This window comes from Heterodontus francisci, chromosome 39 (assembly GCF_036365525.1).
Source record: "Heterodontus francisci isolate sHetFra1 chromosome 39, sHetFra1.hap1, whole genome shotgun sequence".
Lineage (NCBI taxonomy): Eukaryota > Metazoa > Chordata > Chondrichthyes > Heterodontiformes > Heterodontidae > Heterodontus > Heterodontus francisci.
The window spans coordinates 19,552,451-19,578,011 of NC_090409.1; the positions used below are offsets into that span (position 1 = coordinate 19,552,451).

At 42.4% G+C, this 25,561-nt stretch overlaps 1 protein-coding gene across 1 annotated transcript; it reads right to left on the reverse strand.

The window, feature by feature from the left end:
* Positions 1-11,529: 11,529 nt before the first annotated feature.
* Positions 11,530-24,708, reverse strand: LOC137352850 (uncharacterized). The gene is given in 11 exon segments (XM_068018704.1): positions 11,530-11,658; positions 11,805-12,044; positions 12,349-12,475; positions 13,530-13,623; positions 15,379-15,666; positions 17,889-18,200; positions 20,449-20,708; positions 20,710-20,797; positions 20,970-20,989; positions 21,385-21,552; positions 24,581-24,708. Coding segments are annotated over 11 exon segments (1,854 nt in total).
* Between the last annotated feature and the right edge of the window lie 853 nt (positions 24,709-25,561).

Genomic DNA, 25,561 nt, shown 5'->3' on the forward strand with positions numbered 1-25,561 from the left:
TTTCCTGAATCGCCCAACCACTCCTTTCATTAATTTGATGACCGAACTACAGCCCTAGTTATTTGATTTACTGGGATACTGATAGCAGGCTGTGTAAGTGATGCCAATTCCAACAAAATAGCTCTCTCTTCCCCGACCTGGTGCCAGGGCTCCATGAATCAAAACCCCTGCCACCAACACCGCTCATTCTGCCATGCATGTAGACTTCTAATCTTGTTGCCTGAAAGCAATTTCAGGAAATAGTAACCCAGAGATTATTACCTGTGAGGTTTTGCATTTTCATATGGACCCCAAACTCCAAAAAAGCATTCTCAGCGGAACGTCATTCCTCGTTTTCCCGGCGTTGGTTCATAGGTGGAGCAAGACAACTGGATTCTTTACCACATCATCATCACCCATCTCTACCCCACCATACTCCAAGTTCCTCTCCAATAGCAAGAAGGTATACTTCACCCTGGCATCAAGAAGGTAACAAAATCTTTGGAAGTCATGGTCTGAGTTACAGAGAACAGTATCTATCTCCTGACCATACTGTCCCCTACCGCGACCGCAATGCTTTTCAGACCCGCCACTTTAATGGCCGTGGTGCCGTGATCAGTTTGTTTATTCACCGTGCAGCATTTACACTCGTCCGTACAGGCAGCAATAATCTTGTATCTCTTGCATTAAGGCAAATGCCAAGTCTCATAAGTTGTGTGACAGCCTCTGGATCACCTTGTCCAGGGGACTCTGCCCCTCCCTGATGCCCCAAAAATTCCTGCACCTCAGACTTCAGCTCAACAACACATGCAGCAGGTGTGGTTGTTTGGGATTGAGATGTAGTCTGCAGACTGCCATATGCTGTAGTTCCAATCCTGCACTACCACCCCTGTCAAGCCTTAATTTAGTTAATTGAAGGTCATGTATTTAGTTTTAAAGTTATTTACGTTATTTGAGCAATTACTTGATCGAGTTTATGTTAGTAGTTACTTCTTCTTTACATTTCAGCTATGACCTACACTTACCTATCAATTCTCCACACATAAACAATGCAAACTCCTGGACTGGATGCATTAGCGAATTGATTTAATATGTGATCTGCTGGAATCTATTTTCTATTTAACTGGGAATACAAATTAGAGATAATACTCAATATTCATTGATGCTGTCAATGCACACAGCACTCAGGGCATCATTGGTCTTATTTACTCCTACAACAGTCCAAGTACAATAGCTCTTCTGCACATAGTTGATCTTTGAAATGCTTCACGCCTTTTTGATCTCTCTCCGAAGTACTGTCAGGTTAGTGTTGTATTTAATATGCCCCATTCTGATATTTTCACTCGCTGCCTACACTAACCTGCATGCACTGTTCTGACTCTCCATATCAACATCTTACAGCTTTGAACAGGACGAGGCTCCAGCGCATAACAATGAATTAGTTTCTAATTGGTGTATGCAGGTGAGGCCGGCATCTGTTATCTCATTTTGAAGTTCCAGTGCCCATCTGACACAATAGTAGATTCCATTCAGTCTTTTCCCTGAAAATAGTTTATTAATGGGTTAATAATAAGCCACAAGTTTTGGAATAGTTTGTTGCTGGTTCCGCATTTCCAACGTGCAGCTGTCCAGAATTTCCTGTATCACCAAAATTAGAATCGGTGAGCTTGCAGTTTCGTTACCGTCACCCAGACAAAGTTCTTCTCTTTGGTTCACTGAGGTTTTTTTTTTGCATGATAAAAAAATATACCAGCTTTGATAGGCATTGCATGACAGCAGTTTACAAATACAGGATTGGATTTGAAATGGCACTATTGCATGAATAATTTGCTTACCTTAGAATAACACTGCGCGATAACATACAAATGCTAAACTGGCCTTGAAATGACACTGTCTGTCATTATTCCACAGCATGAAATGGCAATCTGATAGTCAGTGCAAACAAGAGGCTAGAAACGTAATTGTGTCAGAATGTTCCAGTCAACAGGGAAGGAACTGAGCTCGCCATTGACCTCGAAAACAATCTGCCGACAAACAGTCAGCTAGCTCGAGAGAACAACATCCTTTTTTAAAATAAAAGCAAAATACTGCAGATGCTGGAAATCTGAAATAAAAACAAGAAATGCTGGAACCGCTCAGCAGGTCTGGCAGCATCTGTGAAAAGAGAAGCAGAGTTAACGTTTCGGGTCAGTGACCCTTCTTCGGAACTGACAAATATAAGAAAAGTCACAGGTTATAAGCAAGTGAGGTGGGGGTGGGGCAAGAGATAACAAAGGAGGTCCAGATTGGACCAGGCCACATAGCTGACCAAAAGGTCACGGAGCAAAAGCAAACAATATGTTAATGGTGTGTTGAAAGACAATGCATTAGTACAGATTAAGTGTCAATGCACCTAATTTTTTTTAATGTATTTTCCGTTCGTGGGTTGTGAGCGTCGCTGGCTAGGCCAGCATGACATTCTCATCCCTAATTGTCCTCGAGAAGATGGTGGTGTGCTGTCGTCTTGAGCCTGCAGTCCATTTGGTGTAGGTACACAAACATTGCTGTGAGGAAGGGTGTTCCAGGATTTTGACCCAGCGACAATGAAAGAACAGCGATGTAGTTCCATGTCAGGACGGTGTGTGGCTTGGAGGGGAACTTGCAGGTGGTGGTGTTCCATGTATCTGCTGCTCTTGTCCTTCTAGGTGATAGAGGTCGTGGGTTGGGAAGGTGGTCTCTAAGAAGCCTTGTTGCATTGCTGCAGTGCATCTTGTAGATGGTACACACTGCTGCCACTATGATCTGTGGTAAAGAGAGTGAATGTTTAAAGTTGTGAGTAGAGTGCCGATCAAGTGGGTTGCTTTGTCCTGGATGGTGTCAAGCTTCTCGAGTGTTGTTGGAGCTGCACCCATCCAGGCAAGTGGAGAGTATTCCATCACATCCTGACTTGTGCCTTGCAGATGGTGGACAGGTATTGGGAAGTCAGGAGGTGAGTTACTCGCCATGGAATTCCCAGCCTCTGGACTGATTTTGCCACAGTATTTACGTTGCGATTCCAGTTCAGTTTCTGGTTAATGGTAACCCCCAAGATGTTGATAGCGGGTGATTCAGCGATAGTAATGCCGTAGAATATCATGGGGAGATGGTTAGATTCTCTCTTGTTTGAAATGGTCATCGCCTGACACTTTGGTGGTACAAACGTTACTTGCCACTTCTCAGCTTAAGTCCGTATGCTGTGCAGGTCTTGCTGAATCTGGACACGGACTGTATCAGTATCTGAGGAGTCATGAATGGTGATGAACATTGTGCAATCATCAGCAATCATTCCCACTTCTGAACTTATAACCGAGGGAAGGTCATTAATGAAGCAACTGAAGAAATTTGGGCCGAGGACACTATCCTGAGAGACTCCTGCAGTAATGTCCTGGGACTGAGATGATGGACCTTCAACAACCACAACCATCTTCCTTTGCTTGAGGTATGTCTCTAACCAGTGAAGAGTTATCGCCCTGGTTCCCATTGACCCCAGTTTTGCTTGAGCTCTTTGATGCCATACTCGGCCAAATGCTGCCTTGACGTCAAGGACAGTCACTCTCACCTCAGCTCTCGAGTTCAATTCGTTTGCCCATATTTGGACCAAGGCTGTAATGACGTCAGGAACTGAGTGGCCCTGGCGGAACCCAAATTGAGCGTCAGTGAGCAGGTTATTGCTGAGCAATTTCCGCTTGACAGCACTGTCGATGACCTCTTCCATCACTTTACTGATGATTGAGAGTAGACTGATATGGCGGTAATTGGCCGAGTTGGATTTGTCCCGCTTTTTGTGCACAGTACATACCTGGGCAATTTTCCACTTTGCAAGGTAGATGCCAGTGTTGGAACAACTTGGTTTAGGATTGTGACTAGTTCTGGAGAACACTTCTTCAGTACTATTGGCATAATGTTGTGAGGGCCTTTCGCCTTTTCAGTATCCAGTGCCTTCAGCAATTTCTTGATATCACATGGAGTGAATCAAATTGGCTGAAGACTGGCATCTGTGATGCTGGGGTCCTCTGGAGGAGGCCGAGCTGGATAATTCTCTTGCCAATTCTGGCTGAAGATGGTTGCAATTGCTTCAGCCTTTACGTTGCACTGTTGTGATAGGCTCCCTCATCATTGTGGATGCGGAGAATTGTGGAGCCACCTTCTCCTGTTAGCCGTTTAATTGTCCTCCACCATTCACGATTCTAAGAGCAACAAGTTGGAAAGGGGAATAGAAACCGAGAGGAAAACTCATTCTGGAAAACAGGCTGCAGGATACAGACAGCTCAATTTTTAAAATCCATTATTATCATTTTTCACCATCTCTATTATGAGATGGTATGGTGCTGAAGGGGTGGTTAAGGGTTGGATGAATTATACTGCAGAAAATAAGGTAAGCGTACAACGGTTAAGAAGATCGTGTTAGGTGGCAGAGATTGCAGCATTATGGCAGTGCAGCCCTAATAGGACAGGAAGAGGGCATTCGGAAGTTGAAGAAATAGGCGATGAGACTGGATTGGGGAACTGAGGTCGCTTAACTGTTGAGGAACAGATGGGACAAGAACTGCTGTGGAGACATTTTCCTACAATTTTCAAATCAAGATAAAGAGATTAGTGACTGTTTTCCCACATCAACTCATGCAATACAAAGCGTATTGAAACAGCAGAAGAAAAATAACAAAAATATAGCAAATCAGCAGGGGCGAGAAGAAAGTGGAAAACTTAATGGTGATAAGCACAAAAGATCAGAGAACGAGAGAGAGAGAAGTGGAAAATGAATGGACAGAGCAAAATGGAAAGCGGATGCGTGTTGAGGAAGGTAAGAGCGGTCATGCTCTTTGATTGACCACACGTGGTGTGACATAAATGTTGAATCAGTAAATAGTATAACATGCATTTGATGCAATTCCAGTCAATCATTCTCACAATAAATTGCTGTGCCTTGATTTCCAATGGAAACTGTCTGTGCAAACTGATCAAAATGTAATTCCGCCCTCCCGGATGTTGACGCACTGTAGCTCCACAAAAAGACGGAAATATGAATTTATTACTGAAATATAGAAATCGCTAACATAACCAATACAACATGAAGCGTATTCATTCACAATTTCCCGAATACCCTCCAAAGAGGGAACTTTGCACTTGACAGCTGCGCTGGTTGGGTTAGGCTTTCAGTTAGGGCTCAAATGTAATTGTTGCACCAATAGTCTGCTTCTTAGAAGTTACACATTGATTGATATGAGGAAACTTTTAAAATGCGTCTGCTAGTTACTGTGCACTGAACACAATATACATACACGGAACAGCCTCCAGAACAAGCACAATCATGCAATATCGGAGGGGACAGGTTCAGTTTTCTGCATGAAGCCTTATTGGGCCGAATTACATCTTGAACAAGCTTAAACGATCACGGGAAACTTGAGCATTACTCTGGATGTAGCTAAATGTGTTTTAAAATGTTAGCATCGCTTGCTCTGGTGCGGCCGATTCATCCCAGATTTCACTGTTATAACTTACAGAAACAAGCAGAAAGTTGTATGTTCTTCTGACTCAGCCAGCAAAAGACTAATACGCCCTGCGAATTGTGGCCCACACACACAATCGGGTTCAAATCAACTGCGCCCAAATAATTGGTAACTTGTCTGACTCTCGAAGTGTAATTTGTCGCCGTGCATAATTCCGATAAATTGGGACGACATTTTGAGGCGCAGCTGCAAATACAATTGTTTTTTTGGTGCTTTAGTGCAAGTTTTTTTTTTATTTGCAACCTAGTCCCCAGTTGTGAGGGTTCATATTGTGGGCATTTCATTGCAGCAGGTTTTCAGACAAGGTCATGTTAGAACTTGTTTGTAAAACAGTTATTAACACAGAATAAAGAACAATGTTAAAGAATTGCATTTTAATTGCATAACTAAATTTGTGAATGTCAATCAAAGTATATTCCATATATTTTTTGCAAGAAGTTCACTTTCATGTGCCTCATTGCAATGTCTGTTTTACTTCATAACATCAGGTGTATTAAGGTATTGCCAATTTCAAGACCATCGGACTTTATGGTACAACTTCTGTAGGCTTTCATTTATAAGAGATTGCAGCATATTCGCAGGTCTCCTCATTTTTGATGTGTCGTTGATTTTTATGGAAGTCTGAAATATTGATAGTTGCGGACACATTATTCTGAGCTGTCTTTCTCGGGTGTGAGGCACCTGAACCCGCGTCTGTATATTGATCCTGACTCTGCAAGGGAAGGTGTTTTTGTTAGTTTTTGCAGATAGTGAGCTGAACGTGATTTGAGTATGTTGTTTGCACCAGAAGAAATCTAACGATTTAATCTCAGCTCAGTTTTCCAATATCACTGATCCATGAGATGGGGGAGGTGACTTTTGATGCCACGATATATCAGGACAAGCAGATAAAGCTATTATAAAGCATATGGGATTGCTGGCTTTATGAGTAACTTAAGAGAATACGAAAGTAAAGAAATGTTGCTAAACCTTTATAAATCAGTGATTAGCTCTCAGTTGCAGTGTTGCAGGATCTCACGGTTAAATAAAGATGCCAAAACCTCGGAGAGGTGCTGATTAGATTAACACGAATGGTACCAGGGGTACAGGACTTCAGTTCAGTGGTGATACGGTAGAAGCAGCGATTGTTGTCCTTGGAGCAAACAGATAAGGGGAACATTTGAAATAGAGATCATTTACTGGGTTGTGCAAACAGAGTTGTGGACACTGGGGCCAATTGGATAGCTCTGTCAAAGATCCAACACCGACATGATAGACTGAATTCCCTCCATCTGTGATGTATGATTTTTCGTTTTAAAGAGACTCAACATTGCAATGCAATGGATAACTATTAATGTATACCGAACGTTCTGTAAAAATGCAGCAAGCAGTACATTTGAAGAATGGAGAGTTCATCTGTTTTAGATCGTGTTCATTGGGAGAGAAATGTTTGCAAGGGCAGAGGCAGCAATTGCTTCTCTCTGCGGAACTGAACAATGAGGTTAGTAGCCAGAAGGCCAGCTTGACTGAGTTCTGCGAAACAGAGTGCTTAACTCGGGAATATGGTAAGTTTGGGAATTTCAATGGTTGATCTATTTCCCTAATATAGTCCTGTTTGTATTTATAATTTAACTTAACTTAAACGTTACATTGTAGTTCTTTCAGTTTTAGTCTGTAATAAAGAAGCTGCCTGTTAGTGCCAGCCACATAGTTAGATAATTAGGTAGCTAGTGAGAACTGGTTCCCCAGTCAGCAGGGGCTGACTCAGGTTGCTAGAATTCCAACCAGTGCAAGTACAAAAGGTTTTGCCAATGCAAGAAGGAAGCAGCCCGAAGTTCAGCTCCACTGATTCCTGCGAGATGAAGTGCTTAACTCAGGAATCTGGGACAGTAGTTTAAACTGGTGCCGGGACGATATAAGTATTATATTATAATTTACAACTTAACTCGTTAAACTACTTAATCTAGCTACAAATTAATATTGAGTGATGTTTCTAAACTTGAAACCTAACTATTTAAATAAAACAGAATAAACATGCAAGGCAGGAGCACGTGGGAGCTGGTGGACACCAGTGTGAGCTGCAGCAGCCACGTCTGCAGTAAGTGTCCCGCTCAAGGAACTTTGGGTCAGAGTTGTGGAACTGGAGTTGTGCTTCGGATACAGAGATGCATCAGGGAGGGCGAAAGTTACCTGGACACTTTGTTCCAGGAGGCAGTCACACCCCTTAGGTTACTTACTTAAGATTCGGTCCGTGGCCAGTCACAGGAGGGTGCGATTGTGAGTGAGGTAGGTATGGGATCCAGAAGGGAGCAATGGAGTAGCCTCAGACCTTGCACTTTTCCAACAGGGTTGAGGTTCTTGCAGCTTGCGTGGACTATAGCAGGGACTGCAGGGAAGATGAGCAAACTGACCACCTTATCGTGGTGCTGGAGGCCATTCAAGTGAGGTGAATAAAAAGGAATGTAGCAGTTGTAGCGGAAAATTATTTCGGGGGATAGAAACTGTTCTCTGCAGCCATGATCGTGAGTCCCAAAGGCTGTATTGTCTGCCAGGTGCCAGTGTTAAGAATGGAGGGGAGACGGTGGCAGGGTGATAAAGGCACTGCACTAATAAGCCAGAGGCCCAGGTTAATGCCCTGGGGACACGGGTTCAAATCCCACCGCGACTGCTGTTGGAATTTAAATTCAATAATCAATCTGGAATCGAAAGCTCGTCTCAGTAATGGTGCCATGAATCTATCATCGATTGTTGAAAAACACATCTGGTTCACTAATGTCCTTTAGGGAAGGAAATCTGCCGTCCTCACCTGGTCTGGCTTACATGGGACTGCACTCCCACAGCAATGTGGTTGACTCTTAACTGCACTCTGAAATGGCCAAGCAAGCCATTCAATTGTCAAGGGAAATTTGGGACGGGCAACACATGCTGGCTATGCCAGCAACATCCCCATCCCATGAAAGAATAAAAAAAGGACATTTAGAAAAACATAATGCAGTCTGGAAGAGTCAACATGGGTCTATGAAAGAAAAATTCTGCTTGAAAAATTATTAACGGTTTTTGAGGAGAGAACAAGTTGGGTGGATAACAGGAAGCTGGTAGATGTAGTGTATTTGGATTTCCAACAAGAATTTGATGAAGTGGCATATAAAACGTTAAAACATAAGAAAGAAGCTCATAGTTTGGGGGTAATATATTCGCATGGATAGAGGATTGGCTAAGTAACAGGAAACAAAGAGTAGGGATAAATGGGGCATTTTCAGTTTGGCCAACTGTAACTAGTGGGGTGTCACAGCGATCTGTGCAGGGCCCTCAAATATTTTTGATCTATATTAATGATTTGGATGAAGGGACCGAGTGTACTGCAGCCAAATTTGCGGATGATACAAAGATAGGTAGGATGGCCAGTTGTTAGGAAGACAAAAAGTGCCTGCAAATAGATATAGATCGGTTAATTGAGTGGGCAAAACTTTGGCAGATGGAGGATAATGTGGGAAAGTGTAAGGTTGCCCACTTTGAAGGCAAGAATAGAAAAAAGGAATATTATTTACATGGAGAGAGATTATAGAAAGCTGCAGTGCAGAGGGATCTGGGTGTCCTTGTACCTGAATCACAAAATGTTAGCATGCAGGTATAGCAATTAACTAGCATTTATTGCAAGGGTGATGAGTATAAAAGTAGGAATGTTTTGCTACAACTGTTTAGGCATTGGTGAGACTGCACCTAGAGTACTGCGTACAAATTTGGTCTTCTTCCCTCATGAGTAAGCTGTTCAGGGAAGGTTCACGAGGCTGTTTCCAAGAAATAAGATGTTGTCTTATGAGGAAAGATTGATCAGATTGGACCTATACTCATTGGAGTTTAGAAGAATGAGAGGTGATCTTATTAAAACGTACAGGATTCTGAGCATGCGTGACAGGATAGATACTGAGGTGATATTTCCCTTCATGGGGGAATCGAGAACTCGGGAGTGCAGTTTCAAGTATCTTACATTTATGACGGAAATGAGGAGGAATTCCTTCTCTCAGAGGGTTGTTAATCTTTGGAATTCTCTTCCCCAGAGAGCACTGGAGGCTGGGTCATTGAATATATTCAAGGCTGAGTTAGACAGATTTTTGGTTTACAAGGAAATCTAAGGTTATGGGGCAGGCAGAAAAGTGGGGTTAAGGTCACAGTCAGGTCAGCCATGACATTTTGAATGGTGGTTCAGCTTCGAGGCGCCGAACGGTCTACTCCTGCTTCTCTTGTTTTTTTCTTATGCTTGGCTCCTCAGAAAGAAGCAAAAGGAGCAGCATTTTGAGGCTTATCCAAAGGACGGGATCTCCAGCAATGCAGCACTCACTCAATGCTGCATTGAATTTTCAGCCTCGATTTTATGTTTCAAAGCTGGAGCGACGCTTGAAGGCAAATTCTGCAGACTGGAAGTTGAGGGATAACTTAGCCATATAGACACGAAGATGCCAGTGGAAATTGCATATAATTGAGAGTAATGTGCATCCCTTCTGGGACATCTGAAACCTTCTGAGACCACGTTGAGCATTTAATCTTGAGGCATATTGTCAAAGGGAAGGGAGTAAAATGAGTTGCGGGCTAACATTCTGTTTGAACCAGTTTGTTTAGCGTAGAATCGCCCACGTGAGTAATACTCGTTAATTGAATTTAACAGGTCACTAACTACAGAGGCCATAGAAATACTTCACACTTAGTGACTACTCTTCTCTTCAGAATAGCAGCGACCACGTTTCTGAAACTCCCATTCATCTGTTGTGTTTTGTCTTTCATGTGTCACTTGCTGGTTGAAAAGAGACCAAATATCCCATAATTGTCATTGCAGCTCTGCATCACTTACCCCAGCGTTTAACACGATCTGCACTGTACTGTAAATCACCGCATCACTATCCCTTTCTGAGACACATGCAGTATCAGTACGCTTCTTCCTAAATAATAAAACATAAAAATGATGGGCTTCCTATTATTAACTTGGATATTTATTTAATGTATACTGTAACTGTACGAAGAAGAACATCAGTAAATCAGGACAGACTTGTGCCTTTTGCATTTCCTAACTAGCACCGACCAGCTCCAATACCGGATTCTTTTCAATGAATACCTGCCCAGATTTCAAAAGCGATCTGTCTACTTTTCCAATGAAGCCCGCGAAAGGCGAGGTGCTGTCTGCTGCAGATGAAATAAATTGTGCTAACGAACGGGTATAGGAGGCTCATCCAATAATTTAACATCGTCACAGTGACGCACAGGGTGGCACAGTGGCGCAGTGGTTAGCACCGTAGGCACACAGCTCCAGGGACCCGGGTTCAATTCTGGGTACTGCCTGTGCGAAGCTTGCTCCCTCTGTGACTGTGTGGGTTTTCACCGGGTGCTCCGGTTTCCTCCCACTACCAAAACACTTGCAGGTGATAGGTAAATTGGCTATTGTAAATTACCCCTAGTGTAGCTGGGTGGTCGAGAACATGGGAGGAATATGGGATGACTGCAGGGTTAGAAGAATTGGTGGTTCTTGGTCGGCACATACTCGGTGGGCCGAATGGCCTGTTTCAGTAATGTATCTCCAAATAAATACAATAATAAAATAAATGCAAATCTTGCTAAATAGCAGGTGGAAATGTTTCAGCGAGAAAACACATTCCCCGCTCTAAGTAAGAAATATACACATAGAGAATCATCGAGAAGCAGCAGAGATGGAAGCCATTCGGCCCACTGCGTAATGAGCCAGCTCTCTTGATCCCACTCGGAACTCTTGACCCGAATCCCTGCACCTTTTTCTTTCAAGAATTTATCCCACTCCTTTTCAAAGGCTACTACTGAATCTATATCCACCACCCTATCGGGCATTGCATTCCAAATTGTAAGCACCGGTTACCTTACAATTCTTTCCTCTTCTTGTCTCTGACTCTTTCCCACTCACCTTAAATCTGCACCCTCTCATGAACGACGTTTCAATCATTGGAAACAGTTTATCTTTATTTATTGTAACAAAACCTGTAATGATTTGAAACAAATAAATCAAATCTCTTCTCAAGCTTCTCTGCTATAAAGACATGAACCCGAGTATTTCCAAACTATCATTGTCATGGGAAGCACTCATCCCTGGAACCATTCCAGTAAATCGTTTTAGTACCATGTCCAAAACATTCCCGTACTTCTGCAAGTGTGTTTTCTACAATTGGTCAGAATACTGTAGTTAGGGTCGACACTGTTTTTCCTTGGGTTTAGCATAACATCCTTGATTTTGTACTCTGTGCCTCTATTTATAAAGCCCAGGCAGGATCCCTCTTCATTAAGGGCTTTGTAAACCTATCCTACCACATTAGAAGATCTGTGCACAAACACCACCAGTTCACTCTGTTTTTGCACAACCTCAAAACTGCCGACATGAGGAGTCACGTCATTGATTTCAATAGCAAACATTGAGTGTGGTTTGTCGAAGGATACATTTGATTGGCAGCACATTGTAAACCAAACAGAGTAATTTGAATAAACTTGGAGCCAGTCACCTTTTTGAAGGTCATTTTCAGTGTGGCAATGTAAAAGCAGGGAGTCTGCCTAGAGTATTCAAAGAGAGCTAGTCAGGCCAAATAGTTTCATTCACTTTTAAGAATAGGTTAGCAAACCCAACAGAATTGATTGTTTCCTCATACTTTCGCATATCAGTCGCACCCAATTTTGAAATATAATCTTCTGCTCCTGGAGTCAAACACACTTAACAACTACGGCAAACATCTGTCTCTCGTTACTTCTACTAATTTCTTATTATTTCACTGTCTGATGGAATCGCTTGATCGTTAGAGGTTGAGTGTCATTCTAGTATATTGTTATGCTGAGACCTTAACATGTCAAGGAGACTTACACGGGGGTGCCCGAGAAAAGCAGCAGCTGAAACAAACTGAACAGCATTCTGTGCTCGTTCTTCGGGAATGCTACACATTTTCTGTAGAATGCAGGGGTGGTGACAACACTCGCCGGGACAGAAGTCGCTGTCATCACAAGTTCAAAAATGGCCTCTTTAAACAGGTATTAAAAAAAACACAGGACAATTTCAGCTATTTGGCTTGACGAACTCCCTTCTCCTTAAAAGCTCCAGACAGACTCCCTGCTTTGAAATGGTCAGGCTGAAATTACTGTTTGCTCAGTTTACAATGTGCTGCCAGTGAAAGCTTTCCTTCAGGAAGAATGCAAAGACAGTCTGATCCTGGCATTTACTAACAGAACACTGTAATCGATGCTGGGAGATGCGAGAACATCGATAGTGTGCAATGGCCACACTTCCACTTCCCGCCCACCGTCCTCTACTTTCACAACACTGCTCCAGTTCCCACAGATGGTCACTTTTATCAGGGGGTTGTTATTTAAACGGCCTTTATTGGCTGAGCCATAGTATATAAGAGCATGGAGGTAATGATGGAGCTGGATAAAACGCTAGTTCGGCCACAGCTGGAGTACTGTGTCCAGTTCTGTTCACCAGACTATAAGAAGGATGTGATTGCACTGGAGAGGGTGTAAAGGAGAGTCATCAGAATGTTGCCTGGGCTGGAGGATTTCAGCTATGAGGAGAGATTGGATAGGCGAAGGTTGTTTTCCTTAGAGCAGAGATGGCTGAGGGAGGACCTGATTGTTGTGCACTAAATTATGAGGGGCATTGATAGAATCGATAGGAATAAACATTTTCCCTTAATGGCGGGATCAATAACCATGGGGCATCGATTTAAGGTAAGGGACAGGACGTTTACAGGGGATTTGACGATATGTTTCACCCAGTAGGAGTTTGAAATCTGGAACATACTACCTGAAGGGGAGGTAGAGGCAGGAACCCTCACAACATTTAAGAAGTATTTAGATGTTCACCTAGAACACCATAGCATGCAATACTACAGGCTGAGTGCTGGAAAATGGGATTAGAATAGATAGGAGCTTGATGGCCGGCACAGACACGATGGACCGAAAGGCCTGTGTCAGTGCTTTATAACTCTATGACTCTATGTGGAAATCCACTTTAAAACTCAAGTTTATGCTATTTAGAAACACACATACATTTGCATCTTCACCATGAGCACGATTGCAGTTAAAATAACAAGTCCAGAGGCCCCTCCTCCTGTTATGCAGATGTTTGTCCAAGAGATTAGACCTAAAATATTGGAAAACACGTTGATGTATATTCGCATATTGGGTTCAAAATATCAACTGTGGAAACATATTTGAGTCCAAAGAAGGAAGTTTCCTTTATATTTGGATCATAAAGCTAATGGAAACTGAGGTACTCCATTTGTCCCTGTCTGCTGATTCTTCTTTAAAAACTATATATTTCTAACTTGCTCACAGTCATCAAATAACAAAAAGAACAAAGAACAGTACAGCACAGGAACAGGCCATTCGTACCTCCAAGCCTGCGCCGATCTTGATTCCTGCCTAAACTAAAACCTTCTGCACTTCCGGGGTCAGTATCGCTCTATTCCCATCCTATTCATGTATTTGTCAAGATACCTCTTAAACGTCTCCATGGTACCTGCTTCCACCACCTCCCCCAGCAACAGGTTCCAGGCACTCACCACCATCTGTGTAAAGAACTTGCCTCGCACATCCCCTCTAAACGTTGCCCCTCTCACCTTAATCCTATGACCACTAGTAACTGACTCTTCCACCCTGGGAGAAAGCTTCTGACTATCCACTCTGTCCATGCCACTTGTAACTTTGTAAACCTCTATCATGTCGCCCCTCCACCTCCGTCATTCCAGTGAAAACAATCCGAGTTTATCCAACCACTCCTCATAGCTCCTGCCCTCCAGACCAGGCAAAATCTTGGTAAACCTCCTCTGTACCCTCTCCAAAGCCTCCACGTCCTTCTGGTAGTGTGGCAACCAGAATTGCACACAATATTCTAAGTGTGGCCTAACTAAAGTTCTGTACAGCTGCAGCATGACTTGCGAATTTTTATACTCTATGCCCTGACCAATGAAGGCAAGCATGCCGTATGCCACCTTGACTACCTTATCCACCTGCGTTGCCACTTTCAGTGAACTGTTGACCTGTACGCCCAGATCTCTCTGCCTGTCAATACTCCTAAGGATTCTGCCATTTACTGTATACTTCCCACCTGCATTAGACCTTCCAAAATACATTACCTCACATTTGTCCCGTTTACACTCCATCTGCCATTTCTCTGCCCAAGTCTCCAACCAATCTATATCCTGCTGTATATTCTGACAATCCTCATCACTGTCCGCAACACCAGGAACCTGTGTGTCATTCGCAAACTTACTAATCAGACCAGCTACATTTTCCTTCAAATCATTCATAGATACTACAAACAGCAAAGGTCCCAGCACTGATCCCTGCGGAACACCACTAGTCACATCCCTCCTTTCAGAAATGCACCCTTCCACTGCTACCCTCTGTCTTCTATGGGCGAGCCAATTCTGTATCCATCTTGCCAGCTCCCCTCTGATCCCGGTTTACAATAGATAATTAAATGTTCATGATGTACCAATCACAACTGACAAATTAAGGGTCTGCAAACTTACACTTTTGAAAAACTATGGACATACTTTAATTGGAATGCAGACCCGCCAAAACTATCAGTTACAGATGAAAGGTCTGTAATATATGAAAATAATTGAATTTTGCTTAGATGAACAAATATCTGTTATATGTACTCAAATTAATCTGAACAAGATATAATAAGCATGCACATACAAAAGGCTAGAATGCAGTTTACTGCTTGACCATTCAGTTGGAGACTGAACAGTGATAAAATGAACTCTTGACACTAATTAGAGACAAATTCAGTATTAACCTGCTGACTCTAACACCGTTCAGTTAATGACTGACCAGTGATGACCAGCTCCCGTATAGTGTTCAAATTGCAGAGAAATTAAACACCTACCCTCAGAGTGGAGCTGGTATGTGCTGACACAATCACCGTGCCTGTTTGCTGCAGCACATGAAATCGTGTTTCCAGTTCCAGTTGAGTGAATCAGTCTCAGGGAGCTCTGCATGTGGTAAGTATTCATCGCCCAGGAGAACACTTCCATATATGACGTGTTCCCAGTGATAATTTTCCCATTGAGGTCCCATGTAATATTAGCTGGTGGATTGCCTCTGATCTGGCAGCTACAAATTGTCTCATTCTCAGACCAAGTGCAGGTCGGGCCTGCTATTATTGTGGGTTTATCTGAAAAATAAATGATTACCTTAACAGCCATAGTCTCCAAAGACAAATACATTCAGTTTTTGAACTGACCATAATGGTGCCAGCAGCTTCTATTTTAACATGAAATAAGTTAAGATAGCTTATGACATTTACACTTAAAACAGGGTAGCACGTTAGTTACAGCTTCATGTTGAATCCAGTGAGTGTTCAGTGCAACAATGCTTTCACAAACAAATGTTGTGGGCTTTTCCTCAGATGGAGGGGATCTGGGTGTTATTGTGTATAACGCATCCAAAATATGTCTGACGTGTCAGTGTTTTAAATGTCAATCCATTTTATTTCTATTGCTACTTTCTTTACTATGTTCTTCCTTTGTTGGGAACTTTGAACTATTCTTCTCTAGAGGCTCAGTTGACATGACAACATTTTATTTAAACTTCTTGAAATATGACGTTGTTAGCTCAACATTCGTTCAACGAACAGAGTCTGAGTTAGCAACTTTTCATTTGATTTTAATTTTGGAGTATTAGTGCACATCAAAGTGCGCAATGCCAGTTCTAAAGGGTGTAAACTGTTTAATCCAGGCTACAATATACTTCTGAACAATTAGATGCAGGGTAAAGCACACAAACCACTTCACAAACCACTGACCACCTCCAGGCACTTACCCAATGTCTCCTGAGACAAGGAGACCAAAGCTAAAAACACCCAGTAAATCTGCCTCTCTCCTAATTAGAATAGTGCAAAAGGCTGCATTTATATCACACTATGCCATCGGCAAATCTTGCCATCCTAACCCAGAGGGTCATTTTTTTCTCCTGCATTTCCCATGGATTTATTTTTTACATAAATGCGCAAAGAAGAGAGGATGTTTACCAAACGCACATCACATCGGTTCTTTCGAGCAAGCAGGTGACAAAAAGTTGGGTTTTAATTGAGCGTTCATGAAATGGAAATTCAGGAAGTCATACACACTTACATTGTACAGAAATCTGTGTGGAGCTGTTCGCGCTGCATTGTTCATTTTCAGCCACGCACCAATATTCACCGTCATCTTCAGAACTGATGCTGTGGATTAGCTGTTTTAGTTCACCAATGGAAGATCTGCTGATCTCCTTACCATTTTTCACCCACGTTAAATTGAACGGAGGTTTCCACCTTGCCATGCAATATAATAATAGTGAGTTACCTTCCACCGCTACTGCAGACGAATTGACTTTTGGGTTTTCCAGTCCATCTGAAACAGGCATGAATGTAAATCGTTATATTACAAGAACGCACACGAATTAGGAGCAGCAGTAGGCCATTCGGCCCCGAGAGCCTGCTCCGCCATTCAATAAGATCATGGCTGATCTGATTGTGGCCTCAACTCCACTTTCTTGCCTGCTCCCTCTAACCCTTGTGGATAAAGCAGTTAACTAAGTCAGCCTTGAATATATTCAATGAGGCAGCCTCCACCTCTCTCCGGGGAAAAGAATTCCACAGTCTAACGATCCTCTGAAAGGATTTCTCCTTTTATTAGTCTTAAACGAGAGGCCCCTAACAGTTAAACTGCATCCCCTAGATCTCGACTCCCTCACAAGGGGAATCATCTTCTCAGCATGCACCCTGTGAAGTCCCCTCAGGATCCATGTGTTTCAATAAGATCACCTCCCATTCTTCTAAAATCCAATGGGTATCGACTCAACCTGCTCAACCATTCTTCATTTTACTGGGTAAGAGGACGAGTATAAATCAGTTTAAAGTTATAAAAATTTCTTTTTTTTTTCCTGAGAAGTTCCTCCTCTCCTCTCCGTTTTGTCTGTTTGGCGTTGTACATACAGTGACACTGGTACCTTATTCACCCCAATTCTGATGGCCAACGAGAGCTGAAATCGGGCTTCAAATCAGAGACCAGCTTCAGGCCATGACTCAGCATGGCCGTTTATTTGTGTCACTTTCTGACTGACTAAACTCAGAATGACACAAAAAGGCCTTGGTTTAAGAATTAATAAATTAATAATCCAAATTGTTAAAGCTCCAGAATTGTTCGACGGGTCTGTCTCTTCCTCACAGAGTGCGACTGAGCTCCATTCCTCTTCATTGATTATCAGATTAAACTCTCACAGTACAGGGGCGAATGGTACCTCGATTCATTCTTTAATATGTTACCAAATCCGTAACACAATGATTGTGATGGAAATACAAATATTGAACTGGTTGGACATCAAATTATGTCTATGAATTTTGTAACAAACACTTACATTTAATCTGCAAGTTAAGCTTTTGTGTTGAAGAGGTTTGGAAGACATCAATTATAAGTGTGCATCCCAGAATGCTTCCGTGATGAGTAAATGATGGAGTGAAGGTGAGCACGGATAAAACTCTCCGAGAATATGACCAATTGTTGATTATTTCTGCACCTTCTTTAGTATCCCATGCAAGAGGAAGGGGCGCACTGTGATGAATCCACTTCACTTTCAGGTTGCTATTCGGGCAGCTGTCGGTGATTGAACAGGTCAGTCGTGCAGTTCGTGCAGCAATCAGGTCGTCGTAACCTGAAATACCTGGCGTTTCTATAAGAGCAGGAGAGAAGGTGTATATCAGGTTCATTTCAATCTTAAAACTGGGAAGTGATCTGCACCAAGTAAATCTGAAAAACAATATTTTAAAAATCATACTTCATTATTTTCTGTCAGTTATGTCTTACGAGTGAGTTCATTGTTCTGAATTATTCCTTTGAGTAATAAATTAGTCAATGCCTCATCCAGGAATACATAGCTCCACTTAATGAATCATTGCTTGTTTCAACACCTGCATTATTCAGGTGGTGGAGCTGATAGGTGGAGACAAGTGGAACAGCTTTGCAAACTGCAGGTTGAATCAGCATTATTTCCATTAATATCACGAATATTTAATCTACTCATGTGCTTCCTTTTGACTTTTTGACCAGCTTTTACCAGTCTCATGCTTGCTAATGCAGATTCAGACAAACCCCAGAATCTGTTGCAAAGAACAATCACTATACAAAGATGATACTGAAGAAATGAATAGACCAGATAAAGGACGGGAAACATCGTCTTGTGCCAGAAATCTATACCTGGTCCTTCTCGCTCCACTCGAAAGGAAGGCCACAGGGCGGTTTGGTGTGGGTCTGGCTGGTATGAGGGAGTATAAATACATACAAAGCCCCAAAACTGGGGCAGATGTGAGAGTAAAATAGATTTGGGGATAATTTAATAAAAGTCCTTAAACTTATGAAGTAGCTGGGTCAACGGAAATAGAATCAGCCTGTGGTAGGATTTGAATTGCCAATGAAAACTGGCATTCCCAATCAGCCGCCCATTCGCGCAATCCCCGATTTCAATGACAATAATAACCTGCTGACTTTTGTTTTGTACATTAGCCCTACAACCCGGGTTTCACGTTCGGTCAACACGTTGCAAATAAATTCTCAATTGGACATTTAGGAATAGGTTAGAAAGTTAAATGGGAATTGAAATTTCTATGTGAAATGAGCACGCACATGCGATTAGGAATGTTGTTCATGTGGAGGATAAACAACAACACGGACTGGCTGAGTGGAAACGTCAGTTTTACTGCTGTCATTTCTCTATATTTATGTCTTTAGGATATGGAGCACTGCGCCTGTTATCGCTACCCAGTCAAAGAACAAAGAACAAAGAACAGTACAGCAGAGGAACAGACCATTCGGCCCTCTAAGCCTGCGCCGATCTTGATGCCTGCCTAAACTTCCAGGGACCGTATCCCTCTATTCCCATCCTATTCATGTATTTGTCAAGATGTCTCTTAAACGTCATTATCGTACCTGCTTCCACCACCTCCCTCGGTAGCAAGTTCCACGCACTCACCACCCTTTGTGCAAAGAACTTACCTCGCACATCCTCTCAAAACTTTGCCCCTCTCACCTTAAACCTATGTCCCCTAGTAACTGACTCTTCCACCCTGGGAAAAAGCTTCTGACTATCCACTCAGTCTATGCCACTCATAACTTTGTAAACCTTATCATGTCGCCCCTCCACCTCCGTCGTTCCAGTGAAAACAATCCGAGTTTATCCAACCACTCCTCATAGCTAATGCCATCCAGACCAGGCAACATCCTGGTAAACCTCTTCTGTACCCTCTCCAAAACCTCCACGTCCTTCTGGTAGTGTGGCGACCAGAATTGCACGCAATATTCTAAGTGTGCCCTAACTAAAGTTCTTTACAGCTGCAGCATGACTTGCCATTTTTTATACTCTATTCCCCAACCAATGAAGGCAAGCATGCCGTATGCCTTCTTGACTACCTTATCCACCTGCGTTGCCACTTTCAGTGACCTGTGGACCTGTATGCCCAGATCTCCCTGCTTGTCAATACTGCTAAGGATTCTGCCATATACTGTATACTTCCCACCTGCATTAGACCTTCCAAAATACATTACCTCACATTTGTCCAGATCAAACTCCATCTGCCATTTCTCCGCCCAAGTCTCCAACCGATCTATATTCTGCTGTATATTCTGACAATCCTCATCACTGTCCACAACACCACGAACCTTTGTGTCGTCCGCAAACTTATTGATCAGACCAGCTACATTTTCCTCCAAATCATTTATATATACTACAAAGAGCAAAGGTCCCAGCACTGATCCCTGCGGAACACCACTAGTCACATCCCTCCATTCAGAAAAGTCATCCTGTGTTTCAAGATCCTTCTGAGTTTGACCACAGACATTGCAATATCTGCCCACTTTTCACGTCATTTAATTTATATTGAACCAATGGAGAGAAAATGTGCAAAAGGAACAAAGAGAACATTCACCTGAAACAGAAAGAAAGACATGGGACTGCTCCTCGTGATATTGCAAAATATTCCAGCCGGAAGATATTTCCAGGATGAACTGATATGTGCCATGATCGCTTTTCTTAATATTCTTTATCAGGAGGGAGCATTGATTTGTTGCAAGGTTTCCCTTGAACTCAGCTCTCCTAACATAGTTAGAATGCTGACTGCGTGAATGTTTTGAATCATAGATAATGGATATGCTTTGTTCACCAGCACCAGTGCCCAACTTCATCCACATCCCGTTTAGTCTGGATCTCTGCACATGAACCCAACACCGCTGGGACAACTTTTGGCATCGCGACAGAGCATTGAGCAACACAAATAACTGAGAAAAAAATAGACTCCCTTTAATCATCCATTCAAAATCGATTGCAACATCTTAAACTTTAACATATTTCTTAATTGACAGATCAAATCTCTACAACAATTTAAATATCAGTTACGGCATTTTTCAAATCAAGGCAAAATACTTATAAAACACCAATCACGACACCTACTAAATTGCAGGATGAAATACCTGTTGGATAGGAGATTTATGAATTAATAATATGCAGATACAATATTCTTCTTAAAACCGAATATGTGTGCACTAACGAGGAATTGAATGCTCCAAAATGCTCCTTAAATATTCATTTAAGCATTGATCACAACCTGCATTAAATTGCTTTGAATTGCGCAATAAATATGAACTAAAATGCTTTTAGTTGAGCACCACAATACTCATTTAATACAATTGAAAAGCCCTGGACTTCAATGTTATTTGAAAAGGCAAAAATCAATCATTCAAGAAATTACCATTCCACTAGTTTTAAAATCAATAACCAGAAATCATTTACATTCTGTGCTTCCTATTCTTTTCCAATAAAACATAAATGACCTGCTGTAAGAATTGTGAAAACATCAGAAATGTACCTTGTGTCAAGGTCATGAGAGAAACAAACACGCAACTCCTCATGGCTGGAGCAATTGCCGATTTCGTTGTCAAAATTATGAGAACTTATTTCACTATTCAGAATATTCACGTTTCTGCATTCCTCTTGCCAGTCACATCTTTGTATTTCTTGACTAATCAACTTCAGACTGTTTGGGAATTCAGATATTCGGAGCTTACCGAACTGTGCTTACTCACTCAGCTCCGTTGACGAGGTCGGCAGTTTGCGCATCTTGTCCGTGTATTGCGTGTGCCCCAATGTTATTGAGTATAATGCTGTGGTATATCTAACAGTCGCTAAAGAATGCCCGGTTCAGAAACAACATATCTCTCTTTCGCTCAAACATACACGCACCAAATGTACTGTTATTTAGGAAACCAATATGTTGAAAACGGAATCCGAACGGTGCAGCCCAAGCATGCAGGCAGCTCTGAATCACATTTCACACACATTTAGCTTTCTGGATGCTAATACGAGTTGAATGTTTCAGATATGTCACTGCAGTTAATGTGGCTATTACATCGTGTAGACTTGTGGTTTCTGCATCTTCCTTAGTTAGCGCTACAATGCGCATCTGCTTTGTCAGAAATAGGAATTGCTTAACCCCCTGTGCAGCAGCCACTATCCCCAATTTAATTAACTCTTGACCATCACGCACAAGTGCCGTCATGTGGCTGAAATAATACAAAATTAAACCAATTGTAGCAGTGTTTTTTTCACATTTCGGTGCAAGGTCTGGTACTTTTTATTGATCTTGAGTTATGGTCGTAAATGCAAGTGCCGCTTGCAAGTGTTTGAATGAACAGCCCCCGAGAAGCTGATCAATATGGGAAGATCCTGGATAAATAGTAATTATGAACCATTCACCTCTAACATCACTTGAGCGGAAGTGGAACGAAATTGACATGGGTTCAGGTCCGAACCATTTATTCCAATTGTGAATGAAAGGCCCGAATCGTAAAAAAGAGCCGAATTAGCCACAGTCAGGGTTCAGTGGTTTTATTAACTGAGCTCAACGGAAGTGAACATTTCTCCGGGATATTTTATTCTGAGCCCAGGCCTCCCGCCCGTTTCCCATCCGGGTGTAAAAGTGAAAATTCGCCTCGGATTATATTTGGTACTATGCTGAATAATTATTTTTAGCATTAGAATACGGGGTTTTTTTATGAAAACAATGACACTGGTGCAACAGGTCATGGCAAGCAGTTCATTGAATTATTAAACTGAACCACAAATATTGTCAAGTCCGCCTTTAGTCCATGTGTCTTCTGGTTCATAACAGATGATTCGGATTGCTCATTCGGCAGCTGGTTGGAGTAGATGCTATAAGTAACCAGGTGTGTTTGATGTTGTGGACACTTCTTTTCACCACAAACAAATGCATATCACTTTTTGCATGATGCTGACACGATTCCTCATGAGAAAAAAACATTATTTCCATTAAAGGCATCATTGTAAATTGGTGATAAAAGAGGCGCTAAATGGGGAGATTCTAGTTGATTTCAGTGCTTTGCTCACTGATCCTGGATTTTGCACCGTGATAAGAGGAAATGAAAGAATGTTTGCCCTGATCACTAAGTAGCAGCACTGCACTATGCAGTAAAAAACAGTGAGATGGTTATTTGTGTGCAGGAGAATGATAATTCAGAAAATCATGGAAAATAATGGCAGCACACACAATAGCAGCGGCTATGATTAAGTTACGGTTAGAAGCAGTCATGTGTTACAATTGGAACAGCAATTTATGCAAAGTTTAAAGCTGCTCAGCAGGCTGTTTACCAATCCACTCGTGCAACGAGAATCGACCCACATAGATACCAGAGGATTCTTCAAACTGGATCTGCAGTGTCCCTAACGCGCATAGATGAGAAGTAATGTCCCCAACATTTCTACACTCTCTCTCCTATGGAGACTAGAGGGAAAACTTCCACACTGCTCCGCCCGTAAATAGCTTAGAAAAAAACCTCGAAATTTTTGCAGTCGTTACCACAAAGAGACGAGAGGAAATATTTCCATTCTATTCGTATTGGCACTCATACTTTTTAAAAATTCGTTCATGGGAGGTGGGCGTCGCTGACAAAGCCAGCATTTGTTGCCCATCCCTAATTAACCTTGATAACTGGGTGACTTACAAGGCCATTTCAGAGTCAACCACATTGCAGATGTCCTTCCATCAAGGGCATTAGTGAACGAGATGGGTTTGTACAACAGTCGATGATAGTGTCCTGGCACAAATACAAAGACTAACTTTCAGTTCCGGATTGATTACTTGGATGTATTCCTTAAATTTAAATTACACCAGCTGTTGTGGTCGAATTTGAAACCAGATCCATAGCATTAGCTTCGGACTCGAGGTTACTAAATCAGTGACAATAGCACTGGGCCAAAGGCTCCCCTACAGAACAGGACAAATCTCTCCATTAAATGTACAGTGTCTATACTAAACACTGTCAGTCACTGAAACTGACAAAAAAACTAGTCTAATATAAAAGCAAAATACTGCAGATGCTGGAAATCTGAAATGAAAACAAAATGCGCTGGAAAGACTCAGTAGATCCAGCAATATCTGTGGGGAGAGAAGCAGAGTTAACGTTTCAGGTTAGTGACCTTTCATCAGAACTCAAATAAACGAGTCTAATCTGTATAAATCGATATTGAACAGGTGGGAAGTGTAAAACTGGGGAAATCACACATATATAAGGATAGGAGAGATTTACAGCACCGATGATATCTTAAATGAACGTTGGCATACGTCTGTACAAAACAATGGAGATTGCCGTGGAATAATTTCATCAATGCATAACGGCAGATTAACAAATAATGTTGGCATGGCAACGCCACTGGTTCATTTGCTTTCCCCTCCTGAATTCCGTCATTTACTTTAACTTGAACTGAAATGAAAACCTGTGAAACACTGAAGTGTTAAGGAAAATCCCAGCGGGAATAACATCGTGACAGCAGCATGAAAATTCAAGGTTCAGCTTGTCGAGCCACTCATAAAAGAAAAAGCTAATTGTAACCCAAAAGAATAAGCCGATGGTTGGGTTATAGGAATTGGTCTAATCTAAATAAATTATCAATAACATGAGCCCCTTTATGAACCGTGATGACGCTTAATCTCTGTTATGACTCACTTGTTGTATGCCCGGTGCTGCTCCTGGCATGCCCTCCTTCACCCTTCATTGAACGAGCGTTGGTCACCCGGCTTGATAGTACTGGCAGAATAGGGTATACGCTGGTCAATGAGGTTACAGATTGTGGTTGAGTGCAATTCTGCTGCTGCTGATGGCCCAATGCACCTCATGGATGCCCAAATTTAAGTTGCTGGATCTGTTTGAACTCTATCCCATTTAGCACGCTGGTAGTGCCACACAACACGATGGAGGGTATCCTGAATGTGAAGACAGGACTCCGTCTCAACAAGGATTTTGCGGTGGTCACTCTTACTAATAATGTCATGGGCAGATGCATCTGCGACAGATTGGTGAGACTGAGTTCAAGTAGGTTTTTCCCTCTTCTTGGTTCCCTCACCACCTGCCAAAGACCCATTCTCGCAGCAATATCCTTTATGACTTGGCCAGCTCGCTCAGTAGTGATGCTATCGAGCCATGTTGGTTTTGGTCATGAATGTCCCCGACCCAGAGTACATTCTGTGCCCTTGCCACATGCAGTGCTTCTTCCAGTTCGTATTCAACAAGGAGCAGCACTGATACATCAGCCAGGTGGGTTGGCGGTGGGGTGGTGGTGGTGGGTGGGGCATGGGGCTGGTGGTGCGGTGGGAGCGGTGTTAGGTGGTAATCAGCGGAAGGTTTCATTTCCCATGTTCCACCTGATGTCATGAGACTTCATGGAGTCCCAGAGAAACTCTTTCCTTATTGCATACCACTGTGCTTCCACCTCTGGTGGGTCTGTCATGCTGGTGCCTAGGTTGATGCTGGGTAGTCCATCTGGTTTCATTAGTTTTCTTGCACTTTGTGGCAGTTTAGTACAACTGAGTGGCTTACTCGGTCATTTCAGAGTGCAGTTAAGAGTCAAACACATTGTTGTCGGTATGGAGTCACATGTAGGCCAGACCTGGTTCGGACTGCTGAATTTCTTCTCTGAATCACATTAGTGACCCAGATAGGCTTTTGCAACAGTCGACAATGGTTTCATGA